Below are 19,214 nucleotides of genomic sequence, written 5' to 3' on the forward strand. Positions count from 1 at the left end.
CCATACACCTTACCATATGAAAAATACACATGAGTTAGAGATGATTTATAGCCACACAAAAAAAATTTCAAATTACTTGAGAGGTAGAGTATTCTTACCGCAGAGGTCTCCTCCAGCATCCGTTGCAATCTCATGGGATGATGTGCGAGATAAGTACGGTAAATATTTGGTTCCAAGTTTCTCAATAGCTAGCAATTTCGAAAACCAATTATGACAATATTTTCAAATCAATTTTGGTAATTACCCAATGCCACAACAATTTTCTTTTAAAAAAGAATACAATAGAAGAGCACATCTTATTCAAAATAAGCTCCTTACTTTACTTAGATTGATATTTAGGTACTTAGGTTATCAGTTTACAAAAAATAAACTTTTAATTATCATATATTATATGAATCTCGTTAATTTTGTTTATTTTGACAGATTTCTTAACATTTTCATTTCACAAAGATTAAAATTACATATTAGATGGCCATAACTGAGAGAACTCTAGTACTCCTACTATTTGTGAGTAAATACTAAAATTTTACTAATTACTATTGTTAAACTGAACTAGAAAAATATCAATATACTAAAGAAATTTATTTTAGGGAAAAAACTGAAAAATACCTCTCATTTTCTTTGAAGATCTTTAGTACTTCAACTTTTTTGATTGGAACAAAAATAAGTCATTTTTATATAGTTGATTTAAAACTAAATAATATTTGAATTATTGGTGGATTCATACATACAATTTAGGGAACATATGTTAACGGGTGTTAGGGAAACTTACGTTCTAACTAAATAAATAATGTTATATGAAACATACCAATTGTTTTTACGTGGTTTAGTGGTAACACCCCCTCTACTCAACAGCTGGATGTTTTTGACATATTTTTTTTCTTTTCAATTTTCTAAGTTAATGACATTATCGTAAATTCATCATCATCTTCCTCCTGCAACCGAAATCAGAGAATCACCACAAAAATTTTGGTAACTCAAACCAGAACCAAGCTCTCCAGGTATCGGCGTGATTGAGATCGATTCTGATGGTGTAGTTACAGACACTGGATCTGATCCAAATCCAATTCGAAGTGAAATTGTTCGGATTAGAGAGAATCGCTTGTTCCTAAATAAGGTTACAATTGCTTCTTTGCGTTTTGTCTTTACTCTTTACGCATAAAGCAAATTAAAGTTGTAACCTTTTTTAATTATATAATATTCCGTGTTTTAACTTACGTTTCTTTTAACATTTTATCAGTCAACTGGTTTTACCATGTGGGTTCTATTTCTGTATATTAGTATTAGGTTTAAATTTAATAAAATTACAACATACTATCAAATCACTTTTGGTAACAAAGTCCATTTTTTTTGTCAAATAACTTTTGGTAACCAAGTCCAGTTAAGAAGGTATTTTGATATTTTGATAAACTATAAGTAAAAAATAACTCAGAAAATCAACATACTAATTACTAACTTGGAATAATATATAAATTTAGAATAATGTAGAAGATCAACTGAATAGTAACACAAACTCAAATTTAAACGAAAAGCAAAACGTTAGATGGAAGAATATATAAACCCATACAGATATTACGATGCCTAACTTTAATGTGTATGTGTGCTACTGACTGACTCAATCTCACGGGTAGGTGGGCTTAACAAAGAAAAAATTAAAGAACGAATTAAGTTCGAAGCCAAACCCTTTTCTTTAGGCGGTGCGCTCGAAAGTCGAAGCCGTGTTGACAAATCTAAACATTGGGACCATTCAGTTCTATACAAATGTCCAAACATTATTTCGGTCGTAACAATAAAGGAAATAAGGAAAGTGTTTTTTAAATGGATTCACTTGGTAACAGCCAACAGCGAATCAAATAATATATACATAATTTATATCATAAGGCTATGAATGTGCAACCAACTAGACAAAGCACATGCACCTTAAATGATCAAACCCATGAAACTTCCATCTCTCTCTCTCTCTCTTTCCCTCTATATAAACTAATGTCACTTGCCTCAATATTCCATCAACAATATACATCTGAGATATCAAATATGAAGTCTTTTGCGATCTTGGTTCTTTTCCTCTTTGCAGCACAATCTGTAAGCGTCTATGCAGGCAGCTTCCATAAAGATGTCAAGATACATTGGGGTGATGGCCGTGGAAAGATTCACGATAATGAAGGGAAACTTCTTTCTCTCTCCCTCGACAAATCCTCTGGTTCAGGTTTCCAGTCCAATCAGGAGTTTCTCTATGGCAAAGCCGAGGTTCAGATGAAGCTTGTCCCTGGTAACTCTGCTGGAACCGTCACAACATTCTATGTAAGTAACATGTAATCTTAAAGCATTCTTGTCATCTTTTCGCTCTACAAAAGATTGTCGTATAATAAAACTAATTTCTTATATGTTGACTTTGTGTAGCTTAAATCTCCGGGAACTACTTGGGATGAGATTGATTTCGAGTTCTTGGGGAACATAACTGGTCATCCAATTACTCTCCATACTAATGTTTACACAAAAGGCTCAGGAGACAAAGAACAACAATTTCATCTATGGTTTGATCCAACCGCTGACTTCCACACTTATTGTATCACATGGAACCCACAAAGGATTATGTAAGTGTATCTTTCAATCCAAACTCCTTTCCTCGAATACTTACATGTAGAGGATAATAAACTCATAAGTCAAAAATTATTGTTTCTCTCTTGTTTTCCAGTTTCACAGTTGATGGAATCCCACTTAGAGAGTTCATGAATGCCGAGTCACGTGGAGTCCCCTTCCCAACGAAGCAACCAATGAGGCTCTACGCGAGTCTGTGGGAAGCCGAGCATTGGGCCACAAGAGGAGGGTTAGAGAAAACAGATTGGTCAAAAGCTCCTTTCACTGCTTTCTACAGAAACTACAATGTTGAAGGATGTGTATGGGCTAATGGGAAATCAGCTTGTCCCACAAACTCCCAATGGTTCAATCAAAAACTCGATTCCAACAGCCAGAAAAGAATGAAAGCGGTACAGAGCAAGTACATGGTTTACAACTATTGCGCCGATAAAAAGAGATTTCCTCGTGGTGTTCCTCCAGAATGCAGTTAGACTATTGATTCTTTGATTCATGAATAAGTTACTTGACATTTGTCTATGTAACTCAAATGGTTCCCATCTATTATTTCTTATTCATTTGTTGCTCATATAATATGTGGTGTTTGTGTAAGATTTTATAATAAATAATGAGTTCTCCATCGTAAAACTTAATTGGCTCCACTTTTTTTTTTTTTTAAATTCGTAAATAATGAAAACATTTCTTTACTATATACGTACAACAATTGCTTGGGGGGAGAGATAAAATAGTAAGCTTACTAAATGGATAAAACACAAATCTCAACATAAATTTTTACTCACATGTAAGTTTTCCAAGTTATATTTAAAGGTCAGTCGTGGGAAAGGCAAATGCTCAGTAGGAAATAGGTATTTTAATTCGAAAGAATAATCTATTCAGCGTGAATGACGGTGCGATATTTTTAGTTACGGTAACGTCCATTCCACGATCTCTCTCCATTCACGATAACACATGTTTAAAACAAAATCTAAATACTCCATCCAATAGGGGGATTGAGACGGACCATACTCTATAATTTTACAATACTTAATTTGAATTTGATTACCGGTTTTGAACACAATAAGTATCTTCGCCAAAACACAGGATCCCTTCACAAATCAAATAACAGTAAATATAATTATCTTTAGGTAATATTGTGAATTATCTTGAAAACGGATGGAGTATTTAGATTGTTAATACTAATATTTATTTTTTAAGATGATAATAAATACTATTAGCAATCATTATATTACCGTTCACTCTTTTGGAACGAAACAATATCTATAAGAGTGGTGTGGGCCCGGGTCGTAAAATAATATAGACTCTCCATGCGGCGGGGAGGGTTTGCGCTCGAGTCAAAAAGTCGAAGCCGCGTTGACAATGACCTCAAAGCGGGACCATCATGTGAGCTACAAATGTCAATATACTTTAATCTGTATATATCGAATCGTAACAATAAACGAGTAATGAAAATATATTTTTATTAGGTTCACTTGTAACAAACCAACATGTCGTATGAGCCAGCTAGTGAATAGCAGATTATCAATAATCATCAACCCAATGAACCTTCCATCTCTTTTTCCTCTTGTCATTTCAAGCCACTATATAAACTCATGTCACTTACCTCAGTTTTCCATCAACAATACATTTGAGATAAACCAATACTCCTCGAGAGCTCTACAACTATGAAGTTTTCTTGTGGTACAAGTTTTTCCTTCTTGATTCTATTTCTCTTTGCGGTACAATCTGTGCATGTATATGCGGGTAGCTTCCATAAAGACGTTCAAATACATTGGGGTGATGGCCGCGGTAAGGTTCGCGATAGAGATGGAAAGCTTCTTTCTCTCTCACTCGACAAATCCTCTGGTTCCGGCTTTCAGTCCCACCAGGAGTTTCTCTATGGCAAAGCTGAGGTTCAAATGAAACTTGTTCCTGGTAACTCTGCTGGAACAGTAACAACATTCTATGTAAGTTACATACAACTTCGAACTCATCACTTGTTATTCCTTTGATTCCGTATATTGAGTATATTGGTGTTTATGATCACTTTGTGTAGCTAAAATCGCCGGGAACTACATGGGATGAGATCGATTTCGAGTTCTTGGGAAACATAAGTGGTCATCCGTATACTCTCCATACTAATGTTTACACAAAAGGCTCAGGAGACAAAGAACAACAGTTTCACCTATGGTTTGACCCGACCGTTAACTTTCACACTTATTGCATCACATGGAATCCCCAAAGGATTATGTAAGTGTAACCTTTGATTCCTTGTATGGCGTATAATCTTATAAATCTTGACGCTATAAGCTCATGAACTGACACTCTCTTTTTCATTTATCCTCTCAGTTTCACAGTTGATGGAATTCCTATTAGAGAATTCAAGAACTCCGTCTCACGTGGAGTCCCATTCCCAACGAGCCAACCAATGAGGCTCTACGCGAGTCTGTGGGAAGCCGAGCATTGGGCCACAAGAGGAGGGTTGGAGAAAACCGATTGGTCAAAAGCTCCTTTTACTGCTTTCTACAGAAACTACAATGTCGATGGATGTGTATGGGCTAATGGAAAATCATCTTGTCCTGCAAATTCCCCATGGTTCACCCAACAACTTGATTTGAATGGTCAGACAAGGATGAAAGGTGTACAAAGTAAATACATGGTCTACAACTATTGCACTGATAAAAGAAGGTTTCCTCGAGGTGTTCCTCCAGAGTGCAGCTAAATATATTGATTCTTCGATTCGTGAATACGTCACCTTGCATTACGTAACTCAAATATTCTATCTATTATTTTCATTTATTAATTGTTGCTCATATATGTGTGTGTTCGCGCTGTGCCTGTAGTAAGCTTTTAAGTAAGCAAATAAAATAAATTATGGAAAAAAGAGTTTTTGCGTCTAAAACTTAATCAGCTTTTCTTGGTTTGTGAAAATCGTAAACATGGAGTGCACTGAGAAATTCATTACTAAAATTTACAAGAATGATTTTTGAAGGACATATATAAATAAAAATAAGCTTACTAGATGGATGACGGATGAGAGTTCCAAGTTTCAAATTAAAATACATATGTTTGGGACAGTCAAATTATAACATAAATTTTTGTTTTTGTTCAATAGCTAGGAACATTTGACTTGATCTATGTTAAATGTTAAGGTTTCTAGATAGGTTTAAAAGTGGCTTCCAATCTCAGTCGTTGTAGAGGTTATTCTCACTTGTAAATGGATATTAAATCAGATATACGAATACCCAAAAAAAAAAGATGTTTTTTTATGTTGGGAGGTCAATGATATTGACCATGACTTAAAAAATGAGCTAATGACAGTTAATATCTAAGTTTAAGGAAACTTCGCTTTATCTTTATCGGTAGATATATTAATTCAGTAATTCATAAAGTTGTTAGAGAAAGAAAAAAATTGAATCCTTTCTAACAATTTTTATTTTTTTTTAACATATCGTCTTCTGACTTATGAGTATATTTTTGAGATTTTATGTAAGTATATGTCCATCAAATATCTTTCAATTTAATTTATATAGGTGATGAACATAATTACATAAAATCCCAAAAATTTACTCAAAGCTACATATTTTGGGACTTAATTTTTTTAAGCCAATCAAAGCTATATATATATATTTCAATTCAATCAACAATATAAACAAATATAAAAGTAGACTTATTAAAATGCAAATATTAGTATTTGAACCCTCTATGCGGTGGGGAGGGTTTGCACTCAGGTCAAAAAGTCGAAGCAGTGTTGACAATGATCTCAACGCGGGACCAGCATGTGCTGTTCAAATGTCTATATACATTATTTTCTCTGTTTTGTAACAATAAACGAGTAATGAAATTATTATTTTATTGGGTTCACTTTGTAACAACCAACAAAGAGGTCTAATGAGCCAACTAGAATACAGCCCACGATTTAATAATCAAAACCATGAACCTTCCATCTCTTTTTCCTTTGCCATTTCCAGCAGCTATATAAACTAATGTCACTTACCTCAAACTTTCATCAACAATACATTTTAGATACATCAATACTCCTCCAGAAATCCACAACAATGAAGCTTTCTTGTGGTTCAAGTTTTGTATTCTTGGTTTTGTTTCTCTTTGCGGCACAATCTGTGCATGTATATGCGGGTAGCTTCCACAAAGACGTTCAGATACATTGGGGTGATGGCCGTGGAAAGGTTCGTGACAGAGATGGAAAGCTTCTTTCTCTCTCGCTCGACAAATCCTCTGGATCCGGCTTTCAGTCCCACCAGGAGTTTCTCTATGGCAAAGCCGAGGTTCAGATGAAGCTTGTCCCTGGTAACTCTGCTGGAACAGTAACAACATTCTATGTAAGTTACATACAGTAACAAAGCATTTTTTTGTCATCTTTTGAAGTTCCTTAGATTACATATATTGAGTATGTTGGTGTTTTATGATGACTTTGTGTAGCTAAAATCTCCTGGAACTACATGGGATGAGATCGATTTTGAGTTCTTAGGAAACATAAGCGGTCATCCGTATACTCTCCATACTAATGTTTACACAAAAGGCTCAGGAGACAAAGAACAACAGTTTCATCTATGGTTCGACCCAACCGTTAACTTTCACACTTACTGCATCACATGGAACCCCCAAAGGATTATGTAAGCTCAACCTTTGATCCCTCATACATTGTATGTTTTTACAATTTTTAAGGCTATGAGCTCATGAACTGACATTCTCTTTTTTTTTCCTCTCTCTTTCAGTTTTACAGTTGATGGAATTCCTATTAGAGAGTTCAAGAACTCCCAGTCAATTGGAGTTCCGTTCCCAACAAGCCAACCAATGAGGCTCTACGCCAGTCTCTGGGAAGCCGAGCACTGGGCCACAAGAGGAGGGTTAGAGAAAACAGATTGGTCAAAAGCTCCTTTTACCGCTTTCTACAGAAACTACAATGTCGATGGGTGTGTATGGGCTAATGGAAAATCATCTTGTCCGGCAAACTCTCCATGGTTCACTCAACAACTAGATTCAAACAGCCAGACAAGAATGAAAGCGGTACAGAGCAGGTACATGGTCTACAACTATTGCGCCGATAAAAATAGATTTCCTCGAGGTGTTCCTGCAGAGTGCAGCTAAATTGTTGATTCTTTGATTCGTTAAATAAGTTACTTGCCATTGCCTTTGTAACTCAAATGGTTTATATCTATCATTTATCATTCATTTGTTGCTCATATACTATATGTGTTGTTTCTGTAAGATGTGTTTTAAGAAGGAATAAGATTAAATTATTGAAAAACGCTTTCATTTTGTGAACTTAATTGGTTTCATTAGATTTGTAAAAAAAAAATCAACACTGAGAGAGGTTCACTAATTTTACAAGACAGCTTACAAAGAACATAATTCATAGGCTTTACTAATATGAAGAAGAATTTATCTATCTGATATGAAGGTACTTTAATACTCTCCTGAGTTAGAACACTATAGTCTTAATAATTTCTGAGTGATATATTAATGAATTGGCGTGAGATAAATGATTGAGAGACTACATCGCCATACTCACATATTTGTGGACTCGATTGACACAACAATCAGACTTCGGGCCTCTTCCCTGAATATATACCATCATCCTTCGGTTGGTCTGTCGTTCCCGCTGCCTTGCAGAATGGACCGTTTGGGCCTAATCTTTTGAAGGCTTTATTAGTCAGTTTTCTAGTATGTGCTTTTTGTAAACATTAACCAAAGTTTGTACTAACCACAGTAGGTAAAAAATGCAATGTCAAAAAACATTTGACATGAACAAAATCTTGTATTCTCGAAAAGATAAAAACACACGAGTTTAGTACTAGTTTATATCATTCCGTAGTTTTCATTAAAACTGCCCCACAGCAGATATTTTTTAATTATTACCATTGTGTTTGAAAATTGAAAGTGCTGGTTCTGAATAATATTAAACCATATATTGATTGACCTACAAGTCAATGCTCATCTCTACTTCAAAAGTCTTCTAGGGCAGGTTCTTCTCGGACCGTCCATGCATGATTAAAATTTAATATTAACTGATCAGAGAATACTATAATGATTTGTACATACGCAGAACTTGGGTTTTAAAAAGCTCTTATGTTATAATTATCGGCTAGATTTATCGCATTTGTGGTTAGAAATGATTCCAAGGGAATGACTGATGAAAAAAAAATCATGTTTAGACAGAATTATATCAAAAATGATATGCTAAACGTATTTTAAACCATGATCATATAAAGTCATGCAATAAATTTACTTCTAATGTTAGCATATTAGAGAAATCAATTTTAAAAGAAAAACATTTGGTATCAGTAAGATCGAGATTGTCACCCCATGCATCGTTTTAAGAGAAAACATTTGGTTACATTATAAAATACTACAGAATAATAAAATTGTAACCAATTTCCAAAGCAAAAGTTCGTAATCAAACGTTCACATAGTCTAATTAGTCAGAGACAGAGTTTAAGTCATTGTATATTTATAAATACTTTGTGATAGTAGCTTATTTGATATCATGAGAATTAATATTAGCGCTATGAAGTCATAGACCTACAATAAGTGAATATTTGGTGATGTTCATCCAATGTGAAATCACTATTTAACAAGTGGCTAACAATATTTTAATTAGTGATGATTAGATCGAGTCCAGAGAAGTGATCATAGTAACATACTTAATTAATATATAGGCCATAAGTCCATAACAAAGTTTGAAAAAGACAAGGGACCTAAAGGAAAGGACAAACCAAAATAATTGATGCACCAGTTACTAATTACGCTTATCCGTTTAGATAGGTTACTACTTTATGAAAATGACATTCCGCCAATTATTTTAGTAAATAAACACACAGAGAAATTTGGTTAGGCACAATTTGTTCTGTAACAAATGTCATTCAATAAACTTTTATTTTCTAAATAAATGTGTGGTTGCGTGGTGAGACGACAACTCTTTTATAGTTTGACATGCATTGACGAATCCATCGTCATCAGTCTCATCTGCCGTGATCATACTTGACTAATACATAGTTTTTAAGGAAATAATATGTTAACGTATTTTCAAGATTTTAAAATGACTAGACAATAACTCTGAATTATCAAACTGTTACTGTATACAACGTTCTATAATATTTTTGAAAACATCTAAGTATCACTTAATATGAATTGTATTGTGGTGATAAACGTTCTACTATAACATGTGCGATGATAAAGTTGACCGTAGATAACTTAAAAGTCTCTCGAACATATCCATCATTTTATCACAAATCCTCCAAATCATCCTTTTAGAAATAACTTGAACTGATGATTTAGGATTGAGTTCGAGTTGATAACAACGTTCTACTATAACATATTGTGGTGATATACGTTCTACTATAACATGGTATGATTATAAAGTTGACAGTCTATAACCTAAAATCTTTCGAACATATATATCCATCAGTACAATCATAAATCCTCCAAATTATCCTCAAAAATTTTGAACTGATGATTTAGGATTGAATTTGAATTGGTAACAACGTACTTTAAAAAACAAAATCCCAAAAGAAATGGTTATCCAGAAAACTGATGAATTAAATTAAGCACTATAGTGTTCAAAAATAAGATAACGCAATAACATTTATTGATCCCGGAATTGACAAGACCAGACTTAGTTGTCCGAGATGTGGGTTCGTTAAAATGAAATTATATGGTTGAGTTAATATTGAGATTAGGCCCTTGATTAAGAATTGATGATGAGCCATTACACTTAATTAATTAATTTCTAAAATGATACAGCTGTAAGGAGTAATGGGACCAAGTTGACGTTTGGTTAGGCCGTCCAAATCCAAATTTCCGTGTCAAGAAATTTCATCCAATGAATCATATTCGTATGTATATATTAACTTCTAGTAATAGTGTTCGCTTTAATTACGTAGCTATCCCCATATGTATTATGGTCCATGACTCCATAGTCCATACTATTACATCCTCAAAAGTATATACTACTATTTAAACCCAAACTGTCTTTTCTACTTACCTCAAGTCATGACAGTGTAAAACAAATTAACACAAGTTAGACAAATGATAGACACTCGATGTATTGGTCTTGATTATCATTAATGTTACCGAAGAGAATCTCAATACTATATTTTTAGAAACATTTTATGAAAATATCAAATCTCATACATTATAATTTTTGGTAGGATATGTAAGAGTTGAATACTTCTCGTCGAATTAGCTTTTAACTAGAATAATATTCAAACGTGTAGTATGGAACGATTGTATTTGTTGATATTCTATACTAAATTTTATGATATTGTTTGGCAATGATGTGAAAACTCAATATGATTTCTTACGAAATAATTTTTGACCACTTATTACTATTTTTTGGCGTCAAAACAGAAGACAAAAATAGCAAAAAGTTGGAAATACCAAATAATGCTTGTTCCTTTATATGAACAATGACGATAAAAAATAGCTTTGGTGCTTTGAAAAAATAGCCTTTGAGTTTGGACCACTCATATTCATGATCATTTCCAATAAATATCAGTAGTTGTCCTCATAGACATTTTAATTTGTCTCTCGACATTAAATTTTTACACGTCTCTCGACATTAAATTTCTTTTATTTGTGGTTTCCTCAGATTTAATTCTATAGCTTAAGTACTGTGGACAGCTGTTTTAATTTGTCAAATGAGTGTATACCAATCAAATTAAATTTCTTCATTTGATCAACAAAAATAAAACCACTCTAACCAAAACCACTAATGCGTACATGCATTTTGAGTATATAAATATATGATTATACATGTATGTCCTAGTGTTGCGTTTTAAAAAATATATATATACAAATAAATACTACTATATAGTTCAGCTAGCTTTACTTTGGTTCAATAATTACTTAGCTTTACTTTGGTTCGATATAGCTTTATTTACGTATACAAAATTATACATCATCAATAATTATAACATTTTAGAGAATTAGAATGAAAACAAATAAAGTAGACCGATAGGTATGGTTACACATATTGATCATCGTTTTGTTATTTTGCAATGACACATCTTAATTGACCCCCATCATTAATTAGTGACCAACCAAAAGAAATTGACCCTTTCTATTTACAAGAAAGCGTGTGTGGTGGTACTTGCTAACGCCATCAAATCTTTAACCCATACACTAAACTCAAACTTTTCTTCGTTGCTTCTATTGTCAATTCACATACACATATGTATATATTAATCACATCATCAAATCATAATAATATTGGGAAAAAAATTGTAAGATTAAAAAAACTTTACGTTAAAATATCCAAAGAAATGTTCGACGTGAGTCGGAGCAAGTTGTTTTGTTCCTAAAGCATGGTCCAGTGGCGACCCAATAATTGGATACATACAAACTTGAAAAATAATCGAAAATATTTAGAGAAAAAGATATATTCACAAGACATATTCTCTCTTTAAAAAAATTTCAACTAAATTCGAGAATTTAAAGTCGAACAATTCCACACGTAATATATCTTTAGACCTCTTATTTCTTCTATCCTCCCTATTACCTATAGCCAGGCCTCTACGTAGTGGTTTAAGATGTATGAACACATTTGAAATACCGAGAGACGTGTAAAAATATATAGAAATTACAAAGCACGCAACCAATTATATAGCAAACCATATTATTAAAATAAAAATCAAACATATTATGAAATTATTGCACACAGAAACAAAAACTATTATAGCATTTACTTATATTGCTAGAGTCTAAAGAAACTGACCTCTTAACTTTTAATTTTTGTTATAATGTTATACAGTAAAACCTCTATAAATTAATACTCTATAAATTAATAAACACTATAAATTAATAAATTTTGCTGGTCCCAAGTCGGATCAGTGTAAAAATTAACAATATTCGATAAGATAATAAGATAATAATTTTTTCGAAATCTCCTTATAAAATATGGTCTCAATAATATCATAAATTAATAATTATGTAAATTTATATATATATATATATATATTAATATAATAGTTTATGTTTCTCCTAAAACTCAATTCTATAGAACAATTGTAATATTGTATTTTCAACCTATAATAATATCTCTAAAATATTTTATAACATGTCATACAAATAATTAAATTTAAAGTTTTAATTTTTAGATATGCATCATTTACAATTTGATAATTTGACAGATTATTAAAATAGGAGAATTGATATTATTATTCATAGATTTGAATTTATGTGGCTCATGTGTATAAGTAAATTTGTCTATAATATTTGTAATTTATTGTAAATAGTGCTTTTTAAATATTACAAGTTCAATTCCTAAACCATAAAATTTATAACATCCGAAAGTTTAATCTTATTTTACTATAGTTGTTCCAATTCATAATTTTTTAAAAAATAAACAATTAAAAATATATCTATAAATTAATAATTATTAATTTACACTATAAAATAATAATTATTAATTTATGAATAAATTAATATCACTATAAATTAATAAAATGTCTCAGTTCCAACATTATTAATTTATAGAGATTTTACTGTATTTTCAAACACACTACATAATTTTAGATACCACTTTGGTTTGCGTCAATTCTGATATTTTAGTCGGTCATGAATATCTTCCAAACAAATATGCCTATGTTATATTTACTATAACATTTAAAAGCCAAATTAAGGATGATAAAACATAATCTGCTTACCAAATGATGGAGGAGGTATACTCGAGACTCCAGCTGTAACACATCTTGCATGCAATTGTCTTGATATTAGCCTCCTTTTGTTCACCCACTCTCTTCTTCTTCTCATTTATTTTATGTTATTCTCCCCCACTATATATACCTTTCTCCCTTCTTCTCTCTTCCTCACATTCCTCACCAAACCCCCTTAAACACACCCACACGTACGCACACATATTATAAAAACAATGTCTCCTTTCAAAATATTCTTCTTCACGGCTCTTATCTTGGCGGCGTTTTCAGCCTCCGTTGCTGATTTTAACAGCGACGTCAACGTAGCTTGGGGAAATGGCCGTGGGAAGATACTCAACAACGGCCAGCTTCTTACTCTCTCCTTGGACAAATCCTCTGGTTCTGGCTTTCAATCCAAAACAGAGTACTTGTTTGGTAAGATTGATATGCAGATTAAGCTCGTTCCTGGTAACTCAGCAGGAACTGTCACAACTTTTTACGTAAGATTACTTTCTATATGAGTTTTAAATTGATTTGGGTTTGATTTATAAAGAGCTTATCTTAATATTTATGTGTTTGTTCGTTTTTTTTTTAATTTTCAGCTAAAATCTGAAGGATCGACTTGGGATGAGATTGATTTTGAGTTCTTGGGTAATATGACTGGAGATCCTTATACTTTACACACTAATGTTTACACTCAAGGCAAAGGTGACAAGGAGCAACAGTTCCATCTCTGGTTTGACCCAACCGCGAATTTCCACACTTACTCAATCCTCTGGAACCCTCAAAGAATCATGTAAACTAAAAATCTCACCTTTCTTTCCATACACGTAACTAAACCCTAATTAGGTTTTTTAAACTTTTTTTATTAATCATCCCTAAAACGTTCTGTTCTTCTTTTTGTCCTCATCAGATTGACCGTCGATGACACACCAATCAGAGAGTTTAAAAACTCTGAGTCGATCGGAGTCTTGTTCCCCAAAAACAAGCCGATGAGGATGTACGCAAGTTTATGGAACGCAGACGACTGGGCAACTAGAGGCGGTCTTGTTAAAACAGATTGGTCTAAAGCTCCATTCATGGCTTCTTACAGAAACATTAAGATCGACTCGAAACCAAACTCCAATTGGTATACTCAACAGATGGATTCAACGAGCCAAGCTAGACTAAGATGGGTCCAGAAGAATTACATGATCTACAACTACTGCACCGACCGTAAGAGGTTCCCACAGGCCCCTAAGGAATGCGCAACAAGCTCATAGAATCTCAACTACATATCTTATTCATTTATCTATCTCCCCCTATTTCTTCTTCTTCTTCTATGTGAATGCTCTGTTTCTTGTTTCTATGTTTGAGAATTTCCTTTTTATTTTCTTGTTTTCGATTCTTTTCATTGTAAACCTCTGTCCAATAAAGGCAATGGTGTGACTTTGCTCATATAGAAGATATGGATAAAAAGATGTCTCTGTTTTATTTGTAAAAAAATATTTTTATGAGATAATGATAGTTCTTTCTTCTTCTCTTTTTCCACATACAAAAATGACAGTTTAATTGATTTCTTTTTTTTTAGTTAAATAGTTTAATTTACTTTCATTGTAAGATATATAGGAAACGTGTTATATAGCTCTTATTTAAATGTACTTATTGTAAAAGATCAAAAATCAACTTTATCAAATTTGTATTTACTAAAGAGTTTGTATGTCATAATCCTACATTCAATAAAAATATCAACAAATCACATGTTTTCATATAATGAGAATTTTGTACACTTGACACTTCCTTAAAAACTTCTTTATAAGAAAAGAAAAAATAAAATAAACCAATAACACAATAGTGAGTGAAAAACGTCGTCGTTGGAAGCAAACGTCGTCGTTTAATAAGAGCACTGCGTCACACGTTTATTTTTAATTTATTTTATTATTTTTTTTCTCGCTTTTAGTAATTTCGACAAGTCTTCTTCTTCGTCAGATCTGAAATCAATTTCGCCCAAATCATAAGCTTTTGTGACCTAATTTGTTTCCCGGGAAAATCAAACAAACCGACACCGGAATCTTCCAATTTCTCTCCGGTAAAGAAAGAAAATGTCGCACAACGATACGATTCCGCTTTATCAATCATCTCAATCAGACATCGACGAGATTGAGAATATGATGAGCGATAATTTCCAATCAGGTCCCGGGACCGTGCTCCCAGCTCGTCCGCCGAGCCCGATCCGTCCGTCCATTCCCGTTTCATCCTCACCGTTCGTTCAATCCAACCTCCCACCGCTTCCACCGTCTTCTTCTGCTTCTTCCACTCAGAAGGTGATGCCTGTTCCAGCTCCTCCGCCGCTTCCTTCAGCAGGTGAAGGTTCCAAGACTATCGGAGGGAGTGGGTTCGGATCTCCTCCGAATACATTGACGGAGCCTGTTTGGGATACTGTAAAGCGAGATCTGTCACGGATCGTTAGTAATTTGAAGCTTGTGGTGTTTCCGAATCCGTATAGGGAAGATCCTGGGAAAGCTCTTAGGGATTGGGATCTATGGGGACCCTTCTTCTTCATTGTGTTCTTGGGTCTTACTCTTTCGTGGTCTGCTTCGGTTAAGAAGGTAAGATCTCCAGATTCTGGTTTCAGCTTTTTTTTCCATTGGAACCTTTATGGATGCAGAACTGGCTTTGCGTTTGTGTGATCAAGTTATGAACTTGGAATCTTAGATTTAGCGATTTCTGTTGACATATGATTTGAGCAGTCCTTATAGTTGGAATGTCCATGTATTCGGAATGAAGAACTGTAAAAGTGCATTCAAATGTGATATATTGGTTAAGATTTATAGCTCCTGTAGAATGTTACTTGTAGCATTGCTCTTAAATTTGATTCTTTCAGTACATTCTTACTCCTTCCGGGCAGTCAGATTTTGGCTCATAGAAGTGGTTTCGATGTGTTAGATTTGATAGTTCTAGACATGAGCAGCATTTGATGTGGTCCTTATATGAAGTTTGGTGCTTTCTTACTACCCTTGACTTACATGAGCAGCATTTGATGTGTTAGATCTGATATACAATTTAGACACTTTCACCTTGAACTGAGGTAGCCACAGCTTATCTGGCCAATGCTTCACAGATTTGCAAGAAATGGTTTCTATTAGGATTTGTGAACATATTAGTATATCATATAAGAAGCTGTGAAAGGAAAGGGTAAAATAAAGGGCTTTCCTTTTTTTATGTGTTGGAATGCACTTGAGGTTTAGATCATGTGTCTGAAAAGGCATGGAATTGCTGTGTATGTGTTGTTTGTTGTTGACGTTGTTGGAATGTTGCCACCACATCATATTATTGAATACCCTGTTTTCAGTTTCGTTTATAATCTGTGCTTCCCAGCATTTGCGGGAGTTATCTAGGATTGAATCCCTATAGTTATAAGGCACTACTACGTCCTTACTTATCTGTTAGAATAAAGAACTATTCTCTGTCTATTGCAATGGTCGTTGATCTCACGTTTTCTCTGTCATTTCCAGTCAGAAGTGTTTGCCGTGGCATTTGCATTACTTGCAGCTGGGGCAGTAATCCTCACACTAAATGTGTTGCTCCTGGTAAGCACACATTTTGATTCTTGTATTGGTACAAAGTCACATACTGTTCCCTTCTTGTGAGTTTTGACTCTAAAACATCCTGATGAAATTTTCAGGGAGGACATATAATCTTCTTCCAAAGTCTAAGCCTTCTTGGTTACTGTCTATTCCCACTGGACGTAGGAGCAGTGATCTGCATGTTGAAGGACAATGTGATACTCAAAATGGTGGTTGTGTCTGTGACTCTTGCCTGGAGCTCTTGGGCCGCTTATCCTTTCATGAGTGCCGCCGTGAACCCGAGAAGGAAAGCTCTCGCACTTTACCCAGTCTTCCTCATGTATGTCTCTGTTGGCTTCTTGATCATTGCCATTGATTGATTCGATCTGGAAAAATGGGAAATCAGAGATTGGTTCTTTGATTCAGAGTGAGAGATCATTTGGTACAGAGTAGATATAGTGAAATTCTCCAGCCGCGAACTATTCCGAGTTCTAATGAGATCATATGTATAATATATGTTCTTTTAACCCTTTTTGATTAAAAATCTGGTCGACATTACTACTTTATATGGTTTTGCTTTACGTGTATGAATGAAACTTACGGTTCTTTTTTGGAAACGTATATATAATATATTAAGACTTTGATGATGATCGTAGCTTAATTAAGGATTAGGAATCAACTAATTTTCTGTAAAAATATGCACAGTAAGCATTTCATTTATGATGCAAGTTTTTCTTGTTGCAAGATCAATATTATTCACATTTTCAATATGCAACTGAATATACTAGTGACCAACGTCAATATCTATAAGCTCTTGTTAAAAGAATCTAACCAAATAGACCTTTCACAAAGGGAGGAGAAGCAAATCTCACAAAAAGAGATTCGAATTTGGGTTGTGTTTTACAAAGTGAAGCAGTGGGATTTGTTTCTTTATTTGTGGATTTATTTTAAAAAGTCCATGACATTATTTGCCGAAATTACAATGGAAATTTAGGAAAACCAGAAGTAAAAAAAAAAATCAATATTTGCTACTAATAAGAAACGAATTAAAAATCTAGATGAAATATGTTTTCTTAAAATATGTAAAAGTTTTAAAACATCAATTTTTGTGGGACAGAGAGAGTATTTAGTTGCATTTAATTTTAGAGATTATAGCTTCTGTGTCACACAACCCTCAATTATTTTTTTTTTTTGTCTTTTCAGGTTGTTAAATTTTGTTTGGTAGTAGTAAGTAATTTTGGTAGACGAGTGTGGCAGAGAGAGTGGGGGGGTGGCTTTCGAAGTGATAATGTAAGAAGACAGAGCTTGCTTGTGTACTACGTCATTTCTTTTATTACTACTCTTTTTTATTCTTTTTTACCTCTTCAGGTGAAATCTGACGATCTCTCAAATACACACCAATTTTTACGAATACTTCATATTCTTAATAGTGAAGTGAAAATCACCCCAAAGGCCAACATCATCAATTTATCAATTTTGAACGGAGAACCAAAAAAATACAAGAAGAGATTCAATTTTGACCAAAAGAAAAAAGAGAAAGAGATGGTCGTCGTTTTAATAGTGAAGTGAATGATTCTTCTCATTTTTCTTTGAAAACTGAAATAGAAAATGCCAAAGAGAGTCAGCTTCAGAAGGTACCATCATTACAAACCCTAACATTTGCATAATAGTAATATAAAATTCCAATTGTGTACTTGAGGATGCCTTTGTAACATTGCATAATAATATTGATATAGCCTTACAACTTTTGACATTTAATATTGATTTTTTATTGTTGGCCCTTTGGGGTTGAGAGTTCGGAACCAGAGGATACAAAACTCCAAATCCAGAATCACCAACGGATCTCTGCACAGAATCTTTCGTCCAATTTTTTCCCCCACAATATCAACCAATGGTTTCTTTACGCACCTAATTGATATTTCAACTCGTACATAATTTTCAAATTTTCGTTTTTGAACTTCAGAATACTTAATTATTATTAGTCACTTGTATTCTTATAAAACTACATTTTACTATTTGGTACGAATATTAACTTTGACATCTTACAAATGGTTCAGTTGAGCAGTATAAACCACCAACTTGACTTAATTCAACCTAGCGTTTACTTGAGCACTTTACTGTTACTTCGAAAACGTTTTCGTTTTATTAAGTAATACATTAAAGGTTTTGGGTGTTGGGGAGAGATTCCACAGTTCTGCAAAAGTGATTCTAGTAACTTGGACCTTATCGACTGTCATTGTCATTGTGTGTCATCTCCTTTACATATCTCACCAATTTAAAACATCTGAAAAACGTCAATATTTTCTATTGATTTTGTCGGCAAAATGAAACATCGATTAAACAACTACTACTATTTGTTTTTGATCCATTCTCATATACAAGGCTGGAGACTAATTAAATCGAGATGTGAAAGAAAGTTGAGAGGGTTTTGAGTATAATGGTG

General features: G+C 33.6%; 5 protein-coding genes across 5 annotated transcripts; all 5 read left to right on the top strand.

Moving 5' to 3' along the window:
- On the top strand, window positions 1,991-3,227 carry LOC104721826 (probable xyloglucan endotransglucosylase/hydrolase protein 19). Its single transcript, XM_010439892.2, has 3 exons — window positions 1,991-2,301; window positions 2,401-2,594; window positions 2,696-3,227. Exons 1-3 carry the CDS (start codon window positions 2,035-2,037, stop codon window positions 3,066-3,068), a joined length of 834 nt encoding a protein of 277 aa, XP_010438194.1. The 5' UTR covers window positions 1,991-2,034; the 3' UTR covers window positions 3,069-3,227.
- Window positions 4,189-5,478, top strand: LOC104721827 (probable xyloglucan endotransglucosylase/hydrolase protein 18). Its single transcript, XM_010439893.1, has 3 exons — window positions 4,189-4,538; window positions 4,628-4,821; window positions 4,921-5,478. Exons 1-3 carry the CDS (start codon window positions 4,257-4,259, stop codon window positions 5,291-5,293), a joined length of 849 nt encoding a protein of 282 aa, XP_010438195.1. The 5' UTR covers window positions 4,189-4,256; the 3' UTR covers window positions 5,294-5,478.
- Window positions 6,562-7,842, top strand: LOC104721828 (probable xyloglucan endotransglucosylase/hydrolase protein 18). The gene is made up of 3 exons (XM_010439894.1): window positions 6,562-6,911; window positions 7,012-7,205; window positions 7,308-7,842. Exons 1-3 carry the CDS (start codon window positions 6,630-6,632, stop codon window positions 7,678-7,680), a joined length of 849 nt encoding a protein of 282 aa, XP_010438196.1. The 5' UTR covers window positions 6,562-6,629; the 3' UTR covers window positions 7,681-7,842.
- Window positions 13,384-14,745, top strand: LOC104721830 (xyloglucan endotransglucosylase/hydrolase protein 24). Its single transcript, XM_010439895.2, has 3 exons — window positions 13,384-13,726; window positions 13,829-14,022; window positions 14,140-14,745. The coding sequence occupies exons 1-3, from the start codon at window positions 13,463-13,465 to the stop codon at window positions 14,486-14,488; spliced, it is 807 nt and encodes a 268-aa protein (XP_010438197.1). The 5' UTR covers window positions 13,384-13,462; the 3' UTR covers window positions 14,489-14,745.
- LOC104721831 (protein YIPF6 homolog) lies at window positions 15,163-17,419 on the top strand. Its single transcript, XM_010439896.2, has 3 exons — window positions 15,163-15,814; window positions 16,721-16,795; window positions 16,891-17,419. Exons 1-3 carry the CDS (start codon window positions 15,308-15,310, stop codon window positions 17,149-17,151), a joined length of 843 nt encoding a protein of 280 aa, XP_010438198.1. The 5' UTR covers window positions 15,163-15,307; the 3' UTR covers window positions 17,152-17,419.

The sequence above is a fragment of the Camelina sativa genome, chromosome 11 (assembly GCF_000633955.1).
Source record: "Camelina sativa cultivar DH55 chromosome 11, Cs, whole genome shotgun sequence".
Classification (NCBI taxonomy): Eukaryota; Viridiplantae; Streptophyta; class Magnoliopsida; order Brassicales; family Brassicaceae; genus Camelina; species Camelina sativa.